At 42.4% G+C, this 25,676-nt stretch overlaps 1 protein-coding gene across 2 annotated transcripts in view; it reads left to right on the forward strand.

Annotated features, from left to right (window-relative positions):
* The first annotated feature begins 1,886 nt into the window (after positions 1-1,886).
* The window catches only part of SLC35B4 (solute carrier family 35 member B4), a 41,863-nt gene continuing 18,073 nt past the window's right edge, over positions 1,887-25,676 (forward strand). Inside the window, exons 1-8 of one of the 2 annotated variants that reach the window (XM_056573177.1) lie at positions 1,887-2,148; positions 5,594-5,707; positions 5,801-5,903; positions 16,883-16,932; positions 17,813-17,894; positions 19,197-19,257; positions 20,351-20,460; positions 22,393-22,468. In XM_056573177.1, coding sequence (XP_056429152.1) covers positions 2,072-2,148; positions 5,594-5,707; positions 5,801-5,903; positions 16,883-16,932; positions 17,813-17,894; positions 19,197-19,257; positions 20,351-20,460; positions 22,393-22,468 — 673 coding nt within the window. In that variant the 5' untranslated portion in view covers positions 1,887-2,071. The remainder of the gene's footprint in view (positions 2,149-5,593; positions 5,708-5,800; positions 5,904-16,882; positions 16,933-17,812; positions 17,895-19,196; positions 19,258-20,350; positions 20,461-22,392; positions 22,469-25,676) is intronic. The other variant, XM_056573176.1, reaches the window with a different exon arrangement.

Raw genomic sequence — 25,676 nt, forward strand, 5'->3', positions numbered from 1 at the left:
TTGCTCCATTTTAGTCCCGTGGACAAGTAGTTTTTTATAAAATTTCCACACCCCTGGAAAGCGTTTCCCAGATAATTGCTGTTACATATACAAGTCATATGGTCCTGATTTATCAAAATGTGTGAGAGAAAAACTGGAGAGACTTTGCCCACAGCAACCAATAACATATGATTGGTTGCAGTGGGCAAAATATATGCAACCCTCTTCTCCCACTCTTCACACACTGATAGCAACACCGCAGGAGAAATGCTAGCACAGGCTTCTAGTATCCGTAGTTTCAGGTGCTGCAGAATGGGCAAAACAAAAATTGGAACAGGACCCTCAGTTTACACAGAAGATTTTGTTCAGTGATGAGGCAAACTTTTATGTGAATGGTGAAGTTAACAAACAAAACCACAGCTATTGGTCTGACACTAACCCACATTGGATAGATCCCTCCAAGACTGTGGGAATACAAAAATTGATGGTATGGTGTGGTATATGGGGTACAAAGATAGTGGGGCCATTCTTCATCAATGGAAACCTCAAGGCCACTGGATATGCGAAACTGCTACATGATGATGTGTTTCCCTCTTTATGCACTGAAGCTGGCACGTTCCCTGAGTTTTTCCAGCAAGATGGTGCACCACCACATTATGGGTGTCAGGTCCGAGCATTCCTAGATGAACAGTTTGGTGGAAAGTGGATTGGTCGTCGTGGGCCAGTTGAATGGCCCCCAAGGTCTCCCGATCTGACCCCCTTAGACTTTTATCTTTGGGGTCATCTGAAGGCAATTATCTATGCTGTGAAGATACGAGATGTGCAGCACCTGAAACTACGGATACTAGAAGCCTGTGCTAGCATTTCTCCTGTGGTGTTGCTATCAGTGTGTGAAGAGTGGGAGAAGAGGGTTGCATTGACAATCCAACACAATGGGCAGCACATTGAATACATTTTATAAGTGGTCAGAAACTTGTAAATAACTCATGAAAGAATAAAGTTACGTTAAAACCAAGGACATCATTGTTTTTCTTGTGAAATTCCCAATAAGTTTGATGTGTCACATGACCCTCTTCCTATTGAAAAAACAAAAGTTGGATTCAAAATGGCCGACTTCAAAATGGCCACCATGGTCACCACCCATCTTGAAAAGTTTCCTCCCCTCACATATACTAAGGCCCCGTTCACACTACGGAATTCTCGCGGCTGAATGGCGGCCACCGCCGAAGATACTTCGGCACTAGGGCCGCGGGGCACTGAGTCATCACCATTGACGGCTATGCAGTGCTCGCGGAATCCGCACAAACATTGAACATGTTCTTTATTTGCGCGGAACAATTTCAGCGGCGGAATTGTCCGCCGCGGAAATTCCGCAGTGTGAACGGGTCTCGCGGAGACCCATTCACACTAATGTTAAGTTCACACCGTGGAATTCCGCAAGAATTCCGTAGTGTGAACGCACCCTTATGTGCCACAAACAAGAAGTTAATATCACCAACCATTGCCATTTTATTAAGGTGTATCCATATAAATGGCCCACCCTGTAGTTTAGGATTGGGTGCCTCCAGCTGTTGCTAAACTACAACTCCCATCATGCATGTTGCTTGTAAGGGCAAGTAGACTACAAAATGCAAAACCTAAATGCCCTGAACACGGCTTGTGGGAGCCGCCCTGAAAGAAACGCTAGAATGCTAAATGGTTGCCCAACAATGGCCGGTCTACGAGAATAACTGAGCACTGAGGCCTTCTGTACACAGAACTACTGAATGCCTCTAGTAACCGTGTTCACCACACCCGTATACAGACACTTGTCAGACATTATACATAGACTAGGAGAACACCGCTTTCTGTCACTCTCGGCGACCGCCAACTAGGCAGCCAACAGGGTAGAGAGTGAGACGCATGCGCAGTGTTGTTGGAATTTCTATGGCGTCTCTATCACTGATAAACTACAGCTCCCACAAGGCAGCGCGCTGCTGGCAGACGTGTAACATTGATGTGTCTGCTTCTTGTGATTCCGGCAGGAAGCCGGCTAGGAGAAGGTTTCGGGTGAGGAGCGAAGGGACCGGGGTCGTTCCGGTTACCTGTTACCATGCACCCCTCTTTGGCCGTGGGCCTGGTGTTTTCTGGCTGTTGCAGTAATGTGGTATTTTTAGAACTTTTGGCCAGGTGAGGAGCAGACAGCCGCTCAGTCATTACAGTGTGTTGGGTTATACAGGCAGCCGCTCATTCATTTACATTACAGAGTGATCGATGGCAGCCAGTCAGTGGTCTCCAACCTGCGGACCTCAAGCTGTTGCAAAACTACAACTCCCAGCATGCCCGGACAGCCAACGGCTGTCCGGGCATGCTGGGAGTTGTAGTTTTGCAACAGCTGGAGGTCCGCAGGTTGGAGACCACTGCCCAGTGTAACTGCGCAGCTCCAAGGGTGTATTGAGTGAGGTCTGTAGGACTGTACCTCTGATCTGTGTAACATTATACTGTATGTGCATAGTCAGGATCATCAGGGACTGTACACACAGTGCATTGTAACAATCCCAGCATCTCTATATAAATGTCCTGCTGTTTGTATTCTATGTATGATCAGATTCTACATGTAACCAAAAATCATCGGATTCTACCTGTAACCAAAAATCATCGGATTCTACCTGTAAAAATCAGAATTCTACATATGATCGGATTCTACCTGTAAAAATCAGAATTCTACATATGATCAGATTCTACCTGTAAAAATCAGAATTCTACATATGATCAGATTCTACCTGTAAAAATCAGAATTCTACATATGATCAGATTCTACCTGTAAAAATCAGAATTCTACATATGATCAGATTCTACCTGTAAAAATCAGAATTCTACATATGATCAGATTCTACCTGTAAAAATCAGAATTCTACATATGATCAGATTCTACCTGTAAAAATCAGAATTCTACATATGATCAGATTCTACCTGTAAAAATCAGAATTCTACATATGATCAGATTCTACCTGTAAAAATCAGAATTCTACATATGAGCGGATTCTACTTGTAAAAATCAGAATTCTCTGATCGCAATTAGAGATTAGCGAACTTACAGTAAATTTGATTCGTCACGAACATCTCGGCTCGGCAGTTGATGACTTATCCTGCATAAATTAGTTCAGCTTTCCGGTGGGCTGGAAAAGGTGGATACATTCCTAAGAGACTCTTTCCTAGGACTGTATCCACCTTTTCCAGCGCACCGGAAAGCTGAACTAATTTATGCAGGATAAGTATCAACTGCCGAGCCGAGAAGTTCGTGACAAATCGAATTTACTGTAAGTTCGCTCATCTCTAATCGCAATTCCTGCTAATAAATGTGCTGGTTATTGATATGACCGCTTGTTCTTTGCATAATTCACTTCATGCTCCAAGTAGATCACAGATTGATAGAAACTAGAAAGGTTCCTTTTTAATCCTGTTTAGATTTGGATCTCCTCAGGGTATGTTCACATCACGTTTCCGTGTATTTTAGTACATAATACACATCTATTACTCACAATAATATGTGCCCCATTGATTTTAAGGAGAAGTACTTATATTGTTTACATGTTGCATATTTCTTTTGCATCAGATTAAAATGTATAATCCATTGCATAAAATAAACACTTTGTATTGGACTTTGAAAAAAAAAAAAAAAAAATGCAAAAGCTAAAATAATGTGCATATTTATTTTCCAGCCTGCTTTTTACATTTTGTGTACATACCTTTTTATGTTTTTATTCTAGAAATCAATTAATTTACAGTGGAATATGGCTGCCAGGGAAATATAATAGGATGGGCAGATTTACTATTGCAAATATGCAAGAATTCTGGTGAAATTTGAAACATTATTTATTATGACTTCTAAGGTTATGTTTATACGGGGGGATAAGTCCGCACGGACATTTCCCTGACAGCGGAGCTCCGGCAGAACGTGCCGCGCTCTGACATGCGCCATCTCTTAGACAGCAATGCATTAACGTGCAGATTACGTAGAAGGAGTAGACGTGATTATTCTTTCTCCGGACACTGGAATTTGAATTTCCACGCCAGGTGTTTCCTGGGCGGAAATTCTGCTATGTGAATAGTGCAACAGAATCCCATTGAAATCAATGGGAGTCTGCTGCATCTCCGTACAGAATTCCGCACTGAAATTCCATCGTGTGAACATAGCCTCAAGAATTTTTAGATGCCTTTCTTGTTGTGTGGGGGGAGAACAGTGGCCTCAGGCCCTAGCAGTCAAACCCTTCCCCATGATCAGATAGCCTGTGGATAGGGGATGACTTTACAAGATATGGAAGAAACCTTTTAAAGGGGTAGTTCAGTATAACAAAATGTATCCCCTATCTGAAGGTTAATGTCAGCTCGCTGGGACCCACACTATTTCCCACCTGGCGCTGCTGCTCTCTGCATGAATGATGTATTTCGACCACGGCACAAAGCTGTGGCTGACATGCCCCCTCCATGCATCTCTATGGGAGAGCTGGATATGGGGATATTCTGCGAACAGCGGGAGCTGGCAGAATATACTGACGCTAAGACAGCTCAGAAATGCACTGTTTCCATTGACAGTGTAGTGAAGAAAACTGTGCCCCATAGCCAAATGTGTCCTGAACGGCTGATCAACATGCTGAATCAGCAATAAAACTGTGCCCCATAGCCGAATGTGTCCTGAACGGCTGATCAACATGCTGAATCAGCAATAAAACTGTGCCCCATAGCCGAATGTGTCCTGAACAGCTGATCAACATGCTGAGTCAGTAAAGTGCAGCAGCCCTCCGGACACATTCGGCTACATTTCCTGTTGCTCTGCCTTGACCTCTGCGGGGATGTGGAATCTCTGTCCCCACTGTGAGAGCACCGAACGTGTCCTGAGAGCTGATGTACCCCCCTCTTCCCCAACATCCAATGGTAGGTGGCCTGTGTGCACGTCCCAGCCACTCACAGTGGCTTTGCTGACTCAGCATGTTGTGTCCAGGACACATTCGGCTACCGGCCACAGCTTTCAAAGCAATTCCGTGAGGTTGCCGACAAATGAATTGACATGTCAATTCTTTCTGCGGAGGCCGAAATCGGGATTTCGTGATGTTTCCTCTGCAGAAAGTCAGCTCTTTTCTACTGCAATGGAATTTCTGACTGGATTTTTTCTGCCTGATTCCACTTGGAAATTCCGCTGTATGAAAATGTCCTCAGATTTAGTAAATCTAGACCAATGTGTAATTAACTCAGCTCTGTCCTTTTGCTAAACTGCTAGTGATGCTTCCATACAGCCTATAATATGCAGGTCTCCTGACAATTATCTGTTGGCACTGGGCAACTTTAGAGAAGAATAGCTAGCAATATTGGTCTGAGGTAATGTCCACATCGTGTAGTTTTTATTTAGCCATTCAAAAATGTGCAAACCTTCTTCTGTGAGGTAAAACATTTAAATACAGTGGAGAGCTTTGAAAGTAAAAAAAATAAAAATAAAAAATACCTACCAGCTCCGACCCGTATCCATGCCGCTACAATGGTGCCTGGTCCCGGCTCTTACATCTTAACATCAGCCAATCAATATAAAACCTTATGTTTGCCAGTTTATATTTATTATATTGCTTTTATTTTTTTCTAGGAAGTACCCAGGATGTGGAAACATAGTGACGTTTGCTCAGTTCTTGTTTATAGCAATAGAAGGATTTATCTTCCAGGCAAATTTTGGAAGGAAGGGTCCCACCATACCTCTTAGGTACATTGTACTTACCATTTGTGTACAGTATGTGGATATTGTTTCTCCCCTGGGTCATACAGATGTTTTCACTATATATCTTATGTTTTTTAGGTATTATGTTGTCATGGTGACTATGTTTTTTACGGTCAGCGTGGTGAATAACTATGCGCTCAATTTCAATATCTCAATGCCGCTTCACATGATCTTTAGATCGGTGAGTAGTTTTATCATACAATTCCTGGGGAAGGGGTTACCATTATGTAAAAATGTCACTGATTTGATAAATGTCTCTTATAGAATGTTGTAAAACAAGTATCATGATAACTTGTCTTGCACATACTCTACTTCATGTAAGACAGTCTTCTGCTGTTCTTAAAGGGATGATCACATGAATCATTTGCAGGGTTTGCAGCATAAAAATACTTTTTTTTCTATCAATCTGGGCTTCTCAGAACCAGCTCTTGACTACGTCTATCCAGCTTTACAATCCTAACAAGCTGAGAAGGTATGTTCTCCTCCACAATAATGTAAAGATAGCTGAAGAAACACAAATTCCAGTAATTACTTTCTCTGAACTCATTATAACTCCACTGCAGTAAGCCCCAAACAGTCCATACCCTGTATCATAGTGAAGCATCTAGGAGTCCTCTGTATTGAGATTAGTAGTCTAGGGGAAGCCTTAGGCTATGTTCACACAATGGAATTTCTGTGCAGAATTCGAATCCGCAGCAGCAGAGTCCCATTGAATTTAGTGGGATTCTGCTGCACTGTGCACATGGCAGAAACATCTGCCTCCGAAATCTGCAGAAAGAATAGACATGTCTATTCTTTCTGCGGAGTTCGCACGGAAATGCATTGCCGTCTATGAGACAGGACATTTGCGAGGGGTCCTAGCATCAGCATATTCTGCAGATGCTTCGCTGTAAGAGGGATGTCTGCACAGAAATTTTCCATGCAGACAGTGCACTCTGCTGACATCTCAGTCCATTTTTAGGAACTGTACAGGGTAAAAGGAAATCCCCATAGCAAACACTTGCTGTTCTGGACAGTTCATAAAATGGACAGAGATGTCAGCAGAGAGCACTGTGCTCGTGATGTCAGCATACAGTTCTGTGTTTCCAAAAGAAAAGAATTTCCGCTGTAGTATTCAGCAGCTAATAAGTACAGGAAGGATTAAGAGTTTTTTAATAGAAGTAATTTACAAATCTGTTTAACTTTCTGGCACCAGTTGATTTTTTTCACCGGAGTACCCCTTTAAATGGCCACTGTCACCCATCAAGAACACGAGCCTGGAAAAGTATGCACTCAGTATGTTCTCTCCTAAAAGGGAGCACAATTTATTTGTCCCTCATAAAAATCTCCTTGTCCTGGTACACAAAATAATTTCTAATAACTTGAAAAATAGTTAAACAAGGTCTATTAGTTTATTTAGTTTTTGCACTTTCGTTTTTTCCTCCATAACTTATGCTCTGAAATAAAAAATAAAAAATTATTTCTGGTGAGGTGAAGAATAATTGTTGGTGAAAGGACTCATGTTTTGCCCCATAATCTGCTCTTTGTATTGGTACCATTTTGGTATCGATCAGACTTTTTGATCACTTTTTGCTTACTTTTTTTGGGGATATGATCCTTTGGATAGGGGATAAAATGTTTTTGCCCGGAATACCCCTTTTAAGTATGAAGGAGTGATAAAATGGTGTGATGAAATGGCACAGGGTGGTGATAAAGGGTGGGCTGATGAAATGGCACAGGGGGGGTCGCACTTCTAATGCTGATACTGGTATCATGTTGTGTCGTAGGACATGCTGCGTGATACATGCAATTGGCAGTACGGCGAGGGGTATATCCCCAAACAATGCATGTTTAAAAAGGGTGTCTCCAACATGAAAAGTTTGGAAATCTCTGCCCTTAGATTCTCATGTCCAGTCAGCATCCCATTGTTGAAAAGTGCAATGAACGGAGCTGCCAGGAGCAAGCAATGGAAGAGAGCCCTGCCCATCAACTTCCTGTATTCTATCTCAGTGTCCTGGCTGCTAGAGACAGAATACATCTAGCAGCAAGGAGTTAACAGCAAATGATAGGCACCCTTTATTGTCTAACTTTGTAAATTAGTTTTTCACTACTAAAACGTGAAACTTTTTGATAAGAGTGATGTACAAATGTGTTCAGGATGTGATAGGCTGTTGAAACATGGCACAAGCCTGAAATGCTAGGGACCCATTTACGGTGCTCTCACACAAATTTTTGCTGCAGATTTGCTCTTGCATATTTTGCTGCCCACTGCAGCAGAAAAAAACACATGTGTTAACTCACCCTTAAAAAGTCAGAATTATGACTTACCGATAATTCGGTTTCTTTGAGTCCACCATGACAGCCACTAGAGATGGTCCCCTTGGACCTAATAGGAACAGGAACAGAGAGTTTAAAAGCCCCTCCCACCATTCCTCAGTGTTTTACAAATTACCCTTTAGGGACAGGATAAGATTAATAGGTAACACAAATATAATAAAAATAATATAACAAGGGGGGGTATGAAGGGGCTGTCATGGTGGACTCAAAGAAACCGAATTATCGCTAAGTCATAATTCTGACTTTTATTCCTCATCCACCATGACAGCCACCAGAGAAATACCAAATAAATAATTTAGGTTGGGACAATAGCATGTAGAACTTTCCTACCAAAGGAAAGAGCCTGACTATCTGAAAGATCAAGCCTATAATGCTTAAAGAAAGTATGGGAACTAGACCAGGTGGCAGCTTTGCAGATTTGTTCTATAGAAGCAGCAGATTTTTCAGCCCATGAAGTAGACATGGCCCTAGTAGAGTGAACTTTAAGTCCTTTCGGGACTGGTTCCCCTTTAGATACATAAACTTCAGAGATGACCGTTTTTAGCCACCTCACAATAGAGTCTTTTGAGGCTTTTTTGCCTTTGTTAGGCCCCTGAAATTGTAAAAGTAAGTTGTCTTCTTTTCTCCAAGGATTAGTTACTTCTAGATATCTTAACAGACATCTCCTGACATCTAGAGTGTTAAAAGCTTTTTCTTGCTCATTCCTAGGATTGTCACAGAAAGAAGGGAGCACAATCTCTTGTGATCTGTGGAAATTAGAAGCAACTTTTGGTAAAAAGGCCGGATCCAACCTCAGAGTCACTCTGTCGTTTGAAATAGTCATGTAAGGTTCTCTAATTGACAGGGCTTCGATCTCCCCCACTCTCCGCGCAGTTGTTAAAGCAATTAAGGTAGTTTTTAAAGTAAAAAATCTTAGGGAGATTTCTTCCAAATGTTCGAAGGGAGTAACTGTCAGTCCTGAAAGGACCCAATTCAGATTCCAGGAAGGAGTCCGAACTGGAATCCTAGGTTTAATTCTGACTAAGGCCCTAAAGAACTGTTTTATCCAGCGATGATCAGCTATCTGCTGATCAAATACTGCCCCTAAAGCCGCCACCTGGACTTTAAGGGTACTTACCGATAAACCCTTTTCAAACCCCTCTTGTAAGAAGTCTAAGATACCGGGGATATCAGGTTTGGAAAGATTCAATTTTTTAGGAGACATCCAGTCCACAAATTTGTTCCAGATCTTCATATAAATTTTAGATGTAGAAGGTTTTCTACTTTTTAGAAGTGTAGCAATTACTTTTTTAGACAGACCTTTTTGTTTTAAAATATACTCCTCAAAATTCAAGCCGTGAGTTGTAGATTTTGAATTCCTTGATGCAAAACTGGTCCCTGGAGGAGAAGATTGTCATTCAGAGGTAAAGGATAAGGGTGGTCTATAGCCAAACTTTTCAGAAGGCAGAACCAGCCCCTTTTTGGCCAAAAGGGAACCACAGATATTACTGTCAGCCTGCTGTCTCGAATTTTCACTAGTGACCTGGCAATTAAAGGAATTGGAGGGAACGCATAGGCCAGAGGAAAGTTCCAAGCTTGGGCTAGAGCATCCACTGCTTCTGGACTGTCCCTTGGGTTCAGCGAAAAAAATCTCTTTCGCATTTGTCCGAGATGCAAACAGATCTATACATGGGTTTCCCCATTTGTTTACTGGAGACTGGTAAATCAGAGTATTTAGGGACCATTCCCCTGGGTCTAAAGTCTTCCGACTCAGGAAATCCGCCACTAGATTGCAGGAACCCTTTAAATGCACTGCCGTGATGGAGGCTACATTTGTTTCTGGCCAAACAAAAATTCTTGCAGATATCACTTGTAGCGCTCTGTGTTTTGTGCCACCTTGGTGTTTGATGAATGCTACTGCTGTAGAGTTGTCTGAATACACCTTTAAGTTCTGATTTACTACCAGATACTTGGCTGCTTGTAGAGATTCCCATATCGCTCTCAACTCCTTGTAGTTTGATGAGAACTTTTCCAGATAAGGAGGCCACTGACCTTGGAAGTATTGTTGGTTTATGTGGGCTCCCCAGCCCCAGGCGCTTGCATATGTAGTTATAATTGTTTGGTCCGGGAACCAACACCCCCCCCCCCCCCCCCCCCTCTGAAGGTTTGCTTCTTTCGGCCACCAATTCAGAGACCTCGATACCCTGGGGGATAGATGAAATTTCTTTTCTAGGGAAAGTTGGGTTTTGTCCCATACTGACAGTCAGGGCTTGCAGCATACGTGAGTGGAACTGAGCCCACTGGACGGCCGGGATAGTAGAAGTCATGGAGCCCAGTATGGACATGGCTTCTCTCACTGAAACCAACTTTTTCCTCTGAAAATTTGAGATTTTCTCTTGAAGAGAGGTAATTTTTTCCCTTGGAAGGAACGTGGTTCTCAATACAGAGTCCAGAGTCATTCCCAGGAATAATTTTGTGTGGCTCAGAACTAGATCCGATTTTTCCAGGTTTAAAATCCAACCTAATTCCTGTAGACAACAGATAACTTGGTGTTGATGGATTTTTAGAAGCTCTGGAGAACCTGCTGATATAAGAAGATCTATAGTTATCATTAAAGCCCCTGAGGCAATCATTGGGATTGCTGTTTTCAAAGATTCCATTTTGAATTTTTTGTACACAATGAACCTGTTGAGGAACTTCAAGTTTATGATTGTATGAAATGAGCCATTTGGTTTCTGTACTAGAAACAGGGAAGAATAGTGACCCCTACCCTGTTCCGAGACAGGAACGCGGGAAATGGCACCCAGATGAAGCAGATTTTGGACGCCCTCTATCATCCTGGACTGAAGAGTAGGAGAAGATTGGTTTGAGACTAAAAACCTGGGAGGAGGGAGAGACGAGAATTCTATCCTGTATCCTGAGTTTATCAGATTCAGGATCCAGGAGTTTGAGGTTATTGTTGACCACTGATGAAGAAAAAAACCTCAGTCTCCATCCTACAGGTATCATGTCATTGTTTTTTGAGAGGGGTTAAGGATAAAGTCTTTTCCTTTACCCCCCTTTTGGTAGCTCCACCTCCCCGACTTCCCCTTACCTCTAAAGTTTGAGAACTTGTTTCTTGTTTGGGGACGAAAAGTTTTCTGCGGTTGGCTAGATTTCTCATCAGGAAATTTCTTTTTCCTATCTGCCGCCTTCTCAAGGATGTCCTCCAATGGTTGGCCAAACATTACTTTACCTAGACAGGGAGCTCCACACTTCTAAATCTAGATTATGTGATCACCCGTTCAGTATTAAAGCCATAAAGCCCGTCTTGCATAATTTGAGAGAGGGGCCGATCTAGCGGCCATTCTGACCGCCTCCACTGAGGCGTCTGCAAGAAAACCTGTTGCTAACTTTAACATGGGAATAGATGATAGAAGATCGTCTCTAGGTGTTTTAGTTTTAATATGATCTTCTAATTAAGAAAGCCACACATACAGTGCTCTAGCCACACTAGTGGCGGCGATGTTTGGATTTAAAATAGCTGAAGTAGAATCCCACATTTTACGTAAGAGCCCCTCCATTTTCCTATCCAATGGGTCTCTCAGCTGAGGGGCATCTTCAAAGGGCAAAGACATCTTCTTTACAACTTTAGTAACCTGAACGTCTATTTTAGGTATATCAGACCATAGGTCTACATCTTTATCATCAAAAGGAAACCGAGATCTGAACTCTTTAGGTAGTACCAGTCTCTTCTCCGGCTCCTGCCATTCATCAACAATAATCCTTTTAATATTCTCATGAATGGGATAGACCATTCTTTTCCTGGGCCTCAACCCACCAAACATTTCGTCCTGAATAGTCATAGGATGTTCTTCATCCTGAATACTCATGACGTCCCTAACTGCTTTAAGGAGAGTCTCAGTATCTTCAGATGCGAAAAAATATTTAGTATTTACTGGCTTAGAGGGTCCTGGAGAAATGTCTCCTTCTTCCATACCCTCTATGTCAAATCTAGATACAAGATCCTCCTCCCCAGAATCAGAATCCGGAACCACTTTGGGTCTTTTAGCTGGAGGCTGAATATCTCCGACTTTAACCAGACTCCCACTGCCACAAGTAATACCAGGTTGTAAATTAGGCATATAACCAGATGAATACTGAAGAGGGTTACTAGGTAGGTAACCAGTAGCAACAGAAGAAACATTAGCTGGCTCAGCAGTGGTGAAAGTCTGATATACATTAACAGCAGACGGAACATTCATGGACGACTGACTGCTAGAAGACGGAATTAAAATAAGTCCGGCCAGAGATGACTGTATTTCTTGGCGAATAAGTGATCGCATATCTTCAGAAATACATGGTTGCTCTTCTTGAACTACTTTAGATATACAATTTTTGCATAGTTGTGTTTTATATGTCTCCGGAAGTTTAGCATAACACAAAACACATTTGCAAATTTTCGCTTTAGGTTTTTGTGAAGGTTCCTTATCTCTCTAAGAACGAAGGAACCACAAATCAGAAGCTAAACAGAGAAGTATTTGCAGCAGAAAATATGCAGGAAAATACTCACAGCTGGAGAAACAAGCTGCTCCATAGCATCAGCCTTGAAGGAAGCCTGTGAGTCCATGGTAGCCACAGGACAATCAAAGACAAAGATAACACTGATTTTCCTACCTTTATCAAACAGGAAATTAAAATTTTGGCGCCTTGTGACGTCACATCTGCCCCGTCGGCACCTCCGTACAGCCCGGAACTTCCGATCCACGCTCAAAGCGACCGGCTTCCCCCGGACAGAATTAAGTGCTGCACACTCACGCAGCGCCCCACGGGGAAGCCGGGCAGCAGCAGTCCATACACCGCCGCAGACCCCAGGAGACCGCCGACAGCTCACAGAGCCCCCCCGCCGACAGTCCCCTGGAGTACCGCCGAACCCAAGGAACCGGCACAAAGGTACATGTAGCCTGCGCGGGGCACATGGGCGGAGGATACCGCAGTATCCTTAGCGTGGGGACATATAGCTCCCCTGGAGCGCAGTCCCCCACGCGCCCAGAGACCGGGACAAGTTCCCAGCGACTAATGGGGAGAAATAGGTTAGGGGCTCCAGAGGAGACCGCAACCCTCCCCAGGGAAAAAGATAAAAATAAAAGTAAAAGAAAAAAATCTGAAGTCCACAACCGAACCGCAGCTCTGTCCTGGACCTAATAGGAACAGGAAAACACTGAGGAATGGTGGGAGGGGAGGGGCTTTTAAACTCTGTTCCTGTTCCTATTAGGTCCAAGGGGACCATCTCTGGTGGCTGTCATGGTGGACGAGGAATAAAAGCATTTTCTGGTAATCGGCGTTATATTTTTTAACCCCTTAAGGACTGAGCCCTTTTTCACCTTAAGGACTCGGCCATTTTTTGCAAATCTGACCACTGTCACTTTAAACATTAATAACTCTGGAATGCTTTTAGCTATCATTCTGATTCCGAGAATATTTTTCGTGACATATTCTACTTTAACATAGTGGTAAAATTTTGTGGTAACTTGCATCCTTTCTTGGTGAAAAATCCCAAAATTTGATAAAAAATTTGAAAATTTTGCATTTTTCTAACTTTGAAGCTCTCTGCTTGTAAGGAAAATGGATATTCCAAATATTTTTGTTTTTTTTATTCACATATACAATATGTCTACTTTATGTTTACATCATAAAATTGACATGTTTTTACTTTTGGAAGACACCAGAGGGCTTCAAAGTTCAGCAGCAATTTTCTAATTTTTCACAAAATTTTGAAACTCGCTTTTTTTCATGGACCAGTTCAGGTTTGAAGTGGATTTGAAGGGTCTTCATATTAGAAATACCCCATAAATTACCCCATTAAAAAAACTGCACCCCCCAAAGTATTCAAAATGACATTCAGTAAGCGTTTTAACCCTTTAGGGGTTTCACATGAATAGCAGCACAATCTTCATTTTTTACACTCACATGTTCTTGTAGACCCAATTTTTGAATTTTTGCAAGGGGTAAAAAGGAGAAAATGTTTACTTGTATTTGAAACCCAATTTTTCTCGAGTAAGCACATACCTCATATGTCTATGTTAATTGTTCGGCGGGCGCAGTAGAGGGCTCAGAAGGGAAGGAGCGACAAATGGTTTTTGGGGCATGTCACCTTTAGGAAGCCCCTATGGTGCCAGAACAGCAAAAAAACCCACATGGCATACCATTTTGGAAACTACCCCTTGTTATGTTCCCCGAGGGGTCTAAAGTAAACCTTAATACCCCACAGGTGATTCACGACTTTTGCATATGTAAAAAAAAAGATATATTGTTTTACCTAAAATGCTTGGTTTCCCAAAAGTTTTACATTTTTAAAAAGGGTAATAGCAGAAAATACCCCCCAAAATTTGAAGCCCAATTTCTCCCGATTCAGAAAACACCCCATATGGGGGTGAAAAGTGCTGGCGCACTACAGGTCTCAGAAGATAAGGAGTCATATTTGGCTTTTTGAAAGCAAATTTTGCTCTGGGGGCTTGCCGCTTTTAGGAAGCCCCTATGGTGCCAGAACAGCAACAAAAAAAACACATGGCATACCATTTTGGGAACGTAACAAGGGGTTAAGTGAACCTTAATACCCCACAGGTGTTTCACGACTTTTGCATATGTAAAAAAAAAATTATTTTTTTTTTTACCTAAAATGCTTCTTTTCCCAAAAATTTTACATTTTTAAAAAGGGTAAAAGCAGAAAATACCCCCCAAAATTTGTAACACAATTTCTCCCGAGTAGGGCGATACCCCATATGTGACCCTAAACTGTTGCCTTGAAATACGACAGGGCTCCAAAGTGAGAGCGCCATGCGCATTTGAGGCCTAAATTAGGGATTGCATAGGGGTGGACATAGGGGAATTCTACGCCAGTGATTCCCAAACAGGGTGCCTCCAGCTGTTGTAAAACTCCCAGCATGCCTGGACAGTCAGTGGCTGTCTGGTAATACTGGGAGTAGTTGTTTTGCAACAGCTGGAGGCTCCGTTTTGGAAACCATGGCGTACCAGACGTTTTTCATTTTTATTGGGGAGGGGGGCTGTGTAGGGGTATGTGTATATGTAGTGTTTTTAAATTTTTATTTTATTTTGTGTTAGTGTAGTGTTTTTAGGGTACAGTCGCACGGGCGGGGGTTCACCGTAGTTTCTCGCTGGCAGTTTGAGCTGCGGCAGAAAATTTGCCGCAGCTCAAACTTGCAGCCCGATACTTACTGTAAACTTCCGCCCATGTGAGTGTACCCTGTACATTCACATTGGGGGGAGAAACATCCAGCTGTTGCAAAACTACAACTCCCAGCATGCGCTGACAGACTGTACATGCTGAGAGTTTTAGTTTTGCAACAGCTGTAGGCACACTGGTTATGTATCACTGAGTTTGTGACCTTACTCAGTGTTTCAAAACCAGTGTGCCTCCAGCTGTTGCAAAACTATAACTCCCAGCATGTACGGTGCATGGTGTAAGGTGACTGCTGGGAGTTATAGTTTGCAACAGCTGGAGGCACACCGGTCGTGAAACACTGAGTTAGGTAAAAAAAAAATGAGTTTCACAACCAGTGTGCCTTCATCTGTTGCAAAACTACAACTCTCAGCAGTCACCGACAGCCAAAGGGCCTGCTGGGAGTTGTAGTTATGCAACCAGCAGATGCACCACTACAACTCCCAGCATGCATTTTAGCTGTTTGTGCAAGCTGGGAGTTGTAGTTATACAACAGCTGAAGGTACACTTTTCCATAGAAAAAATGTGCCTCCAGCTGTTGCAAAACTAGAAGTCCCAGCATGCCCATAAGGGAATGCTGGGAGTTGTGGTGGTCTGCCTCCTGCTGTTGCATAACTACAGATCCCAGCATGCCCTTTTTGCATGCTGGGAGCTGTTGCTAAGCAACAGCAGGAGGCTGTCACTCACCACCTGCTGCTGCTCCGTCGCAGGACCGTCCCTCGCCGCGGCCGTCGCTCCTGGGGCCCCGATCCCAACAGGGACGCCGGGGAACGGGGTCCCCATGCACCCGGGGTCTTCTTCCCGCTCACGTCCTCCGGAAGAGGGGCGGAGCGGGTGCGGGAGTGACACCCGCAGCAGGCGCCCTGATTGGTCGGCCGGTAAACCGGCCGACGAATCAGGGCGATCGTGAGGTGGCACCAGTGCCACCTCACCCCTGCTGGCTCTGGCTGTTTGGCCCCGATCAGCCAGTAATTCCGGGTCACTGGAGACCCGATTGACCCGGAATCGCCGCAGATCACTGGACTGAATTGTCATAATGACCCCCCTGGGCGATATGCCGGGATGCCTGCTGAATGATTTCAGCAGGCATCCGGCTCCGGTCCCCAACCAGCTAGCGGTGGGGACCAGAATTCCCACGGGCGTATGGATACGCCCTGCGTCCTTAAGGACTCGGAATGCAGGGCGTATCCATATGCCCTGCGTCCTTAAGAGGTTAAATGTCTCAGAACATTGTTAAAAAAATGTATACCTACTTACTGGTCTGCTGCTGTTGATTTTTGGCAGGTCCTCTACTGATCTCTACTTCCTGCTCCCTCACAATTAAGGGCATGTGGGCACGTCCAATAATCACTGGGTCACTGCTATTGCTAATGATTGGCTGCAGTGGTCACATGATCCTTGTCGAGTGGGAGCAGAAAGTAGAGGTTTTTGTATTTGGTCTATAGGTCAAAATTCTTTGTGTGCGAACTCTCCCTGGGAGCCCAATTTATAAAGTTGGTACATTGCAATGTTATATCCGTCACACGGTTTAGTGGATACTACAAAATGACTTCATGAAACCATTTTGCTTTGCAATTGATTATAATCTTATATGTATTGAGTCTATATGATTTACAAATAATAAAATTATACAATTTCTTTTCTAGGGATCGTTGATTGCAAATATGATCCTAGGTATAATTATTCTCAAGAAGAGGTAAAATCTTTTCGTTGTATTTTTACTTAACAATATGATTTAAAAAAATTCTGGAGTAAATAATCTACATCCAAAGACTCTACCGGCAGTCAGCAAAAATTGCTAATTGTATAATAGCATTTGCTGTAGGAGAAAAAAATTATGAAAAGCCTCTGAATATTTTAAAAATGCAAAAAAAAAAACTGCTCCAAATACCACATGCCAAAAAAAAGGCAAAAATTTCAGCCACTTTCTGCAAGAAAACTGCATTTTCTGAGTTTTCAGGCAGGCTGAAAATACAGACTTAAAAAGTGGATGCTAGCATTTGAATGCATTAGTGCTTAAGATGGAATTTATCATTTCCTGGACAGAGTGGGATTTTTTTTTTTTTTTTTTTCATGAGGCCTGTCTGTTTGCACAAATGTTGATCACGTTTGTTATTCTGCACTGGTGCAGGGAATGATAATTTTCCTCTTTAAAGTTCATTTTTATGACTTTACACCTAGGTGCGTGGCAATATACATGTAGTTTAGATAGGCAAAGCATTGTCGTTTACATTTTTCATTAAAATCTAGGCAGACATATTGTGCACAGTGCCTGCACAAGATGGTATTGCAAGTCATAGAATTTGCCCAGTGTTGCCCCCTGCTAAAGGTATCTGATCGCAAGTAAAGATTGCAGTCTCCCACCGTACACTGTAAGTCTGTAAAATGTCACATGACTGAGTATGAAGACTTAGCAGCTGTGTGTCCTCGGCAGGGGGTATATCTCGAGAAGGGGGTGGTTCTTTTTCTTTAGGTTACCACATTCACACCAGGTGCCCCTTTTTTTCTTGATTATACTTGATTCATTTTTCTATTTGTCATTGCGTTTATAATCATTTTTCACCTTTTCTTTTCAGGTACAGTGCTTCCAAGTACTCATCCATTGTTTTGGTGTCTATGGGGATCTTTATTTGCACATTGATGTCTGCAAAACAAGTGGTAAACATAGTCTGCTTAAATCACTCTGTCAAAAGTATTGTGAATTTATTAATGTAATTTCTTTTTGAAAAGTCTGTGAAAATGACTGTGTCCCAGGTGTAAGCAACAAGTCTTGTGGGTAGTCACCCTAGACCTAGAGGAAGGTTCTGATAAAATTCTTATGTTTGGATATGCAAATATGCAATTTGTAGCAACTACAGGCTTCATAGCAGCAAAAAATGCTAGAGCACATTAGCTTGACTCCTTTGTCAACATAGCTTCTATTTACTTTAAAGATTTACTTACCTACATATACACTTCTTTCTCCTTTCATCATGCCTTGTCTGCTCCCTCCCCACTCACCTCCAAACTCTGAAAAACTGCTCAAATCTAGTTACAGCTGTCCATACAAATCTATGGAGGGGGGGGGGGGGGGAGTAGAAAGAGAGAAACTAGAGGCAGATAGGCACGTAATAAGCAGGGCATATAGTCAGTAACATATCTCATTGCTGCTCTATAATGTCCTCCATGGTATGGAGCCATCATAGACATAAGGCTGAACCTATTAGCTTAGGAAAGCTGGCAGAGATCTGTTAAAAAATAAACTGCAGTATCCAAGTTATATAAGGGCAAACGTGAAGAAAAGAGGTGCTTGTGCGTGGCGCTGCTCAAAAGATATCCACCCACAGAGTCTCAGAAGTTATTTAGTACAAGGGTAAACATTTTATTGGCACAAAAAATTAAAAACAAAATGGAAATAAAAGATTATATTGAGCACTGATACATTTCGGAAATCTAATTTCCCTTCTCAGATTGCATGCAATATACATACATGCAATATTATATTGCTTTTATTTCATTTTCAATAAAAATTTGATACTTTGTACTTAATAACTTCTGAGACTCCGTGGTTACCTTCGAGCAGTGCCATGCCAGTACACCACTTTTCTTCACATTTGCCATCGTATCCTTATGTCATGGGAACACAAGGCTTGCAGCTCGACCACCAATACCTACCCCAGGTGAGGAGTGATATGCTTAAAACACAAGACATTTTACAGGTGTGAGTCCATTACATCTGGGTGGGGGCCTTACTGTTGTTTAGGATTTAAGGTCTTTATCAAAACTGTATTTCACAAGGCACTGTCCCCTCTGGTCCTTTCCTATTTTTTTCAGTACAAGTTATTTAATGGCCAAAAATTGTGTTTCTCCTCATGTCCACGCACAATAACTTATTCTGAAAATTTACCACAAATTACAGCTATACTTTAACTAATAAGCTATAAAGTGTGAAATGAATCATTCCTCTTTTCTCTTTTTAAGGCTACCCATGCTACAACCAGTGATGAAGATGGTTTTGCATCCTTTCTCTGGTGGCTTTTAGGTGCGTGCTCTTTATTTTCCCATCTCTAGGCTATGTTCTGGACCTACACTTGACGTATATGTTGGAAAAGCGCTAGATCCATTGACTTCAGTGGACTGGACATAGTCTAGAAGTGATTAAGTTCAACACTTATGCAAGCTTGTACTGTAATGTAATAAACAGTCACTTTAAGACTATGAATGAAGCTGGCAGGGGGGTATATTTCAGCATACCAGCTGGCCAGTTTTCCACCATACACCACAAGCATAGAGCTGGTCCCAGATGTATATCTAGCCTCAAACAGATTATCTTATTTATGGATATGCCTTATTAGAAGTGGGTCCAATGAAGAACAATCTGCATACAAGGTGGCGGTTATCAGCCAGACCCTATGGGGGGAGATTTATTAAAACCTGTGTAGAGGGAAAAAATAACCAGTTGCCCATAGCAACCAACCACATTGCTTTTTTTTTTATTTTATTTTTTTTAATGAAAGAAGTGATCTGATTGGTTGCTATGGACAACTTTCCACTTTTCCTCTACACAGGCTTTGATAAATCTCCCCCTTTGATGTGCAATGTGTGATTCAGCATTGAATAATTTTTGCTGATTTTGTACTGCTATGCCTTGTTCATGAATTTGTCACATACTACATTGGTGACAGATACTGGTGCATTGCTTGCATAGTGGACTGATATTTATCTCTCTCAATGCTATTGTTAATATGTGGTCACTATTTAGTTTTATCTTTGATACTCCATTGATGACCTTGACTTCTGGACAAGTGCATACCTTAGTGGGCTGTTTACTGTACACTTTATTTATTCCCAGAAGTGTGACTTTTACTCTGCATGTTTTAGATTAGGCGCATGCTACATGTGTCTGGAAATTGTCGCTCCTGCCATTTTAAATTAAAATAAAGAGAAAGGAAAGTGGAGTGAAGCAATAAAACTGTCATTGATGTTTACAATGTTACATTAAACACACTTAAATTTCTACTTAGAGCAGAATTTCATTAGGAATGTCAGTTTATAACATGAGCTATTACTAAAATGTGGCATAAGTGAGATAAAGGGTTATGTTTTAATGAATATGTATCTGCTGTGTTCCACAGGTATTGCAGCTCTGACCTTTGCACTTTTGCTGTCAGCTAGAATGGGAATATTCCAGGAAACTCTCTATAAAGAATATGGAAAACATTCTAAAGAAGCCTTATTTTATAATGTAAGACTGTCTGCAAAAAACATTATATATTGAGCAAAATTTTGTCGCAAATTAGCTAATGGAAATTTTCAAGTTATACACTAATACCCATCCTTTTATTAAGAAGGCATCTTCAGGTTTAACATAGAAAAATGGAAAGAAGAAGTTTTAAAAGTATACCCCTCATTTCCTTAGTACAAAGCTGTTGTGGTCAGAAAATTTTGAGATTGCTAAACTGTTATGTCACCATGTCCCAATATATATACAATGAAAAACAAAGCAACTTTGTAAAAGGTTTTATTTAAAATGTTTCTATTGTTCAGCTTATTGCTTTATCTTTCTTTATCTTTATAGATGTTTCTATCAGGCTATCCATTATGGTATGTTCACACTACGGATTGTGAGCGGAGATTCCATTCTGGCGGCTGCCTCCGAAATACTTCGGCGGTAGGACTGCGCGGCACGGCGCCGTCACCATTGACTGGTATGCAGTGTTCGTGGACTTCCGCGCAAAGAATGAACGTGTTCTTTCTTTGCGTGGAACAATTTCAGCGGCGGAATTGTCCGCCGCTGTAATTCCGCAGTGTGAATCGGTCTCACGGAGACCCATTCACACTGATGTTTATGTTCTCAGCACGTAATTCCGCGGGAATTACGTAGTGTGAACATACCCATAATGTACAATGTAGAGGTGTGATAGAATGCCTGATAGGACTCCTCTGTGTCTGATCTATTGGATTGATTTTTAAGCATTAAAGTCAATGCTTAAAAACCAATCCAATAGACTTGAAAGACATAACAATAAATGACAGCAAAACAAGTACCAAACTGACCAAACAAGCTCCTGCTTTTCCCTTCTCACAGAGAAGATGTTTTAGAGAAAGGTAGATATAGCAAGAAGAACGAGACTAGGTACAGCAGGACAAATAACTTCTCGGCCACACGGTTATATTATTATCTGAAGGATAACCACATTTAGAGTGCTAAATGTCCCATGCAGAGTCCAAACAATAATCATAGATAAGAAAAAAAGAATCTCTCACCGTCTGACATGTGGAATTTTGATTGGCTTTATTGTAGCTTCATGTACACATAGCAAATAAACTCTACTAGCCTGCCAGAAGGAGTGGTATGGTGCAGGGGCCTGGATGAGGCAACAGCCTGTTTCACGTCAAATTACACTTCTTACAGTACAAATGTCATTTGGTTGAAACTGGCCGCTGCCTTGTCCATGAGTTTGCTGCTAGCTGTGAGTAATTGTAATACTGTCTATATCAGTGTTTATAGCAGTGTGCCTCCAGCAGTTTTGCAAAAGCTGGAGGCACACTAGTTGGAAAGCGCTGATCTACAGCCTTGGTTTTTATATGCTTTAGTAGGGTATCTTGTCGAGATACCTACAAATATATAAATTGTATATCCATTTTTGCCCCACATAGATACCTTCCCAGCAAGTTAGTTAGGTTAAAGGTAGGATCTTGTAGTCAGACAGGTGTAGGGTCCTGTGCAGAGCGGTCCTTATCAGAACATCAACTTGTCCTAGGCTCAGGGGTTAGTCTAGGGTGTAGTGTTTGGATTGATAAACTAACTGCTCCATCCAGAAACACCGGGTATAGGCGCCCAGATATCATAGGTATGTACATTTGTTGTTTTTGTGAATCTGGCCATCAATTGTTTATTGATTTTGCCTCCAGACTATTCCTCAATATCGTGATCAAAGGCCTATTGTCTATTCTGAGTTTAAATGTTCAATCTTTCTTTTGCATGAGCTGGAACTTTTTTGTTCAGTTTGGCACCTGTTTTGGTGTCATGTGCTTTTTTTTTTTTTTTAATGTAGGAATGCTTTTTGAAAGTTTTAAAGGTGATATGTTTTACTTCAGATACTGATATATACTTTCTGAAGGTGGAATTGTTGATTATCGCTTTCACTGATTGTGTTGTCCTTTTTCCCCTCAGCATGCATTACCTTTGCCTGGATTCCTGCTTTTAGCCCCTGACATATATAATCATTCAGTGATGTTCTCACAGAGCGGTGAGTATACAGGGTTTTTAATGTTTTCCCGCTCCTTAAACGGTGTTATTTCCTTGTGATCTCTCCCATGTTTATCTGGCAGAGGTTCTGACTAAGCAAATTTATTGACTTAGCAGTTAGATATAGCGATGGGATGAAACTCCTTCTGCAGCCAGTTATTGTACAGCTAAACACAGGATTGTGAGAAGGAGCTGTTCCCACACACTTACAAAGGGACTTACAAAAATAGCAAAACGCTGTACTCCACTATCTTAGGCATTGAGTGAAGGTACATATACAATCAGAACTATTAGCCCCTTAAGGACTTTCCGTTTCCGTTTTTGCACTTTCATTTTTTCCTCCTTACCTTTTAATAAACATAACCTTTTCAATTTTGCACCTAAAATTCCCTATTAATGCTTATGTTTTGCGCCACCAATTCTACTTTGCAGTGAACATTAGTCATTTTACCAAAAAATCCACGGCGAGACAGAATTTTTTTTTTATTGTGCGACAAAATTGAAGAAAAAAATGCCGATCAGAAGCGCCACACACAATTAGCCGCCGGAACCGACCCGCTATCACGCGGCGTGACACAGCATTATAGACAGGGACCGGGACCCTGCGTCTTTAAGAGGTTAAACAGATCATTTGATAAGAGTGAAAATGTTACTTCATTAAAGGGGTACTCTGGTGGAAAACAATTTATTTTCATATTAACTGGCTCCAGAAAGTTAAACAGATTTGTAAATTACTTTTATTAAAAAGTCTTAATCCTTCCAGCACTTATCAACTGCTGTATGCTACAGAAGAATCTGAGTTGTTCTTTTCTGTCTGACACCAGTGATCTCTGCTGACACATCTGTCTGTATCAGGAACTGTCCAGAGCAGGAGCAAATCCCCATAGCAAACTTCTTCTGCTCCGGACAGTCCCTGACATGGACAGAGGTGTCAGCAGAGAGCAATGTGGACAGACAGAAAATAAATTCAAAAAGAAAAGAACCTCCTCTGTATTATACAGCAGCTGATAAGTACTGGAAGGACTAAGATTTGTTTCATAGAAGTCATTTAAAAATCTGTTTTAACTTTCTGGCAGCAATTGATTTAAAAAAAAATAAATAAATAAAAATTAACAAAAAAGTGTTCCACCAGAGTACCTATTTAACCTGTTGGGGACCATGTGCGTATGGATACGCCCTTGCGTCCTGGTACTTAAGGACCAAGGGCGTACCTGTATGCCCATGGGAATTTCGATCCCCGCCGCTAGCCGGATGGGGATCGGAACGGGATGCCTGCTGAAATCATTCAGCAGGCATCCTGTGCAAATGCCTGGGGGGGTCCTGAGATCAATTCACATCAGCGATTTGCGGCGATTCCGGGCTGATCGGGTCTCTGATGACCATATAGCTGGAAAATAGGGATGATCGGAGCTGTCAGAGACGGCCTTGATCGTCCTAAAGGATAAGAGTGAGGTGGCAGGGGTGCCACCTCCTCCTTTCCCCTGCGATTGGCCGATCAGGACTGATCAGCGAATTGCAGGGCAGGGGCGGGGTGAACGTTCATTCCCCCCCCCCCCCCCCCCCCCCTGCCCTATGGATGCGGCGAGGGCCGCCGGCACGGGTTACCTGGCTTCACATGGGGACCAGGGACCAGCAGCAGACAGGAGGCGCAGGCAAGTGGAGGCAGTGGTGGTGGTTTCCCAAATGTGAAGGAGCCGCAGTCAAGTGAAGCCAGTGGCGGCGGTTTCCCAGCAGTGAAGATTGCCATAAAGTGATCATCACTGCTGTATCTAGGAGTTTCAAAACTACAACTCCCAGCATGCCCAGACAGCCTTTGGCAGTCTGGGCATGCTTGGAGTTGAAGTTTTGCAACATCTGGAGGGCTACAGTTTGGAGAACACTACACAGTGCATAAGTACAACTCCCTTCAGCTGTCTGGACATCCTGGGAGTTGTAGTATTGCAACAACTGGAGGCGCACTGGTTGGGAAACATTGTCTGTTTCCTAACTCAGTGTTTCCCAACCCGTGTGCCTCCTGCTGTTGCAAAACTATAACTCCTAGCATGCACTGGCAGACCGTGCATGCTGGGAGTTGTAGTTTAGCAACAGCCGGAGGCGCATGGGTTGGGAAACACTGAGTTAGGAAACGGACAGTGGTGCGGAAACATTGCGGTAGTCTGTTACCTAATCCCAATCCCAACCAGTGTGCCTCTAGCTGTTGCATAACTACAACTCCCAGCATGCAAGGTCTGTCAGTGGTACATTCACATGGGCGGGGGTTTACAGCAAGTTTCCCTCTTCGAGTTTGAGATGCGGCAAATTTTCCACTGCAGCGGGAAACTGACTGTAAACCCCGGCCCCTGTGAATGTACCCTAAAAACACTACACTAACCCTAAATAAAGAGTAAAATGTACATATACACTACATCCTTACTTATACAGTCGCCCCCCCCCCCCCCCCCAAATAAAAATAAAAACATCTTGTACATCAGTTTTTCCAAAACGGAGCCTCCAGCTGTTGCAAAATAACATCTCCCAGTATTGCCGGACAGCCATTGACTGTCCGGGCATGTGGTGAGTTTTGCAACAGCTGGAGGCATCCTCTCTTTTCAGAGCCCTGTCTTATTTCAAGGCAACAGTTTAGGGCCACATATGGGGTATCTCCGTACTGGGGATAAATTGCACTACAAGTTTTGGGGGACTTTTTCTCCTTTTACCCCTTATGAAAAGGAAAAGTTGGGGTCTACACCAGCCTGTTAGTTTACACAAACATGCTGATGTTGCCACATACTTTGCATTTTCATAAGAGGTAAAAGGAAATAAAGACCCACAAAATTTGTAACACAGTTTCTCACAAGTACGGAAATATCCCATATGTGGACGTAAAATGCTCTTCGGGTGCACAACAAGGCTCAGGAGTGAGAGCGCAATGTACATTTGAGGCCTCAACTGGTAATTTGCACAGGGGTGGCTGCTGATTTCGGCAGTTCTGACCTAAACGCAAAAAAAAAAAAAAAAAAAAAATACCCACATGTGACCCCATTTTGGAAACCACACCCCTCATGGAACATAACGGTATAGTGAGCATTTACACCCCACAGGTGACTGACAGATTTTTGAAACAGTGGTCCGTGGAAATGAAAAATGTAATTTTAAAGATCTGTCAAACGCCAGTGGGGTGTAAATGCTCACTGCACCCCTTGTTACGTACCTTGAGTGGTGTAGTTTCC

Source organism: Hyla sarda, chromosome 4 (assembly GCF_029499605.1).
Source record: "Hyla sarda isolate aHylSar1 chromosome 4, aHylSar1.hap1, whole genome shotgun sequence".
NCBI classification, from domain to species: Eukaryota; Metazoa; Chordata; class Amphibia; order Anura; family Hylidae; genus Hyla; species Hyla sarda.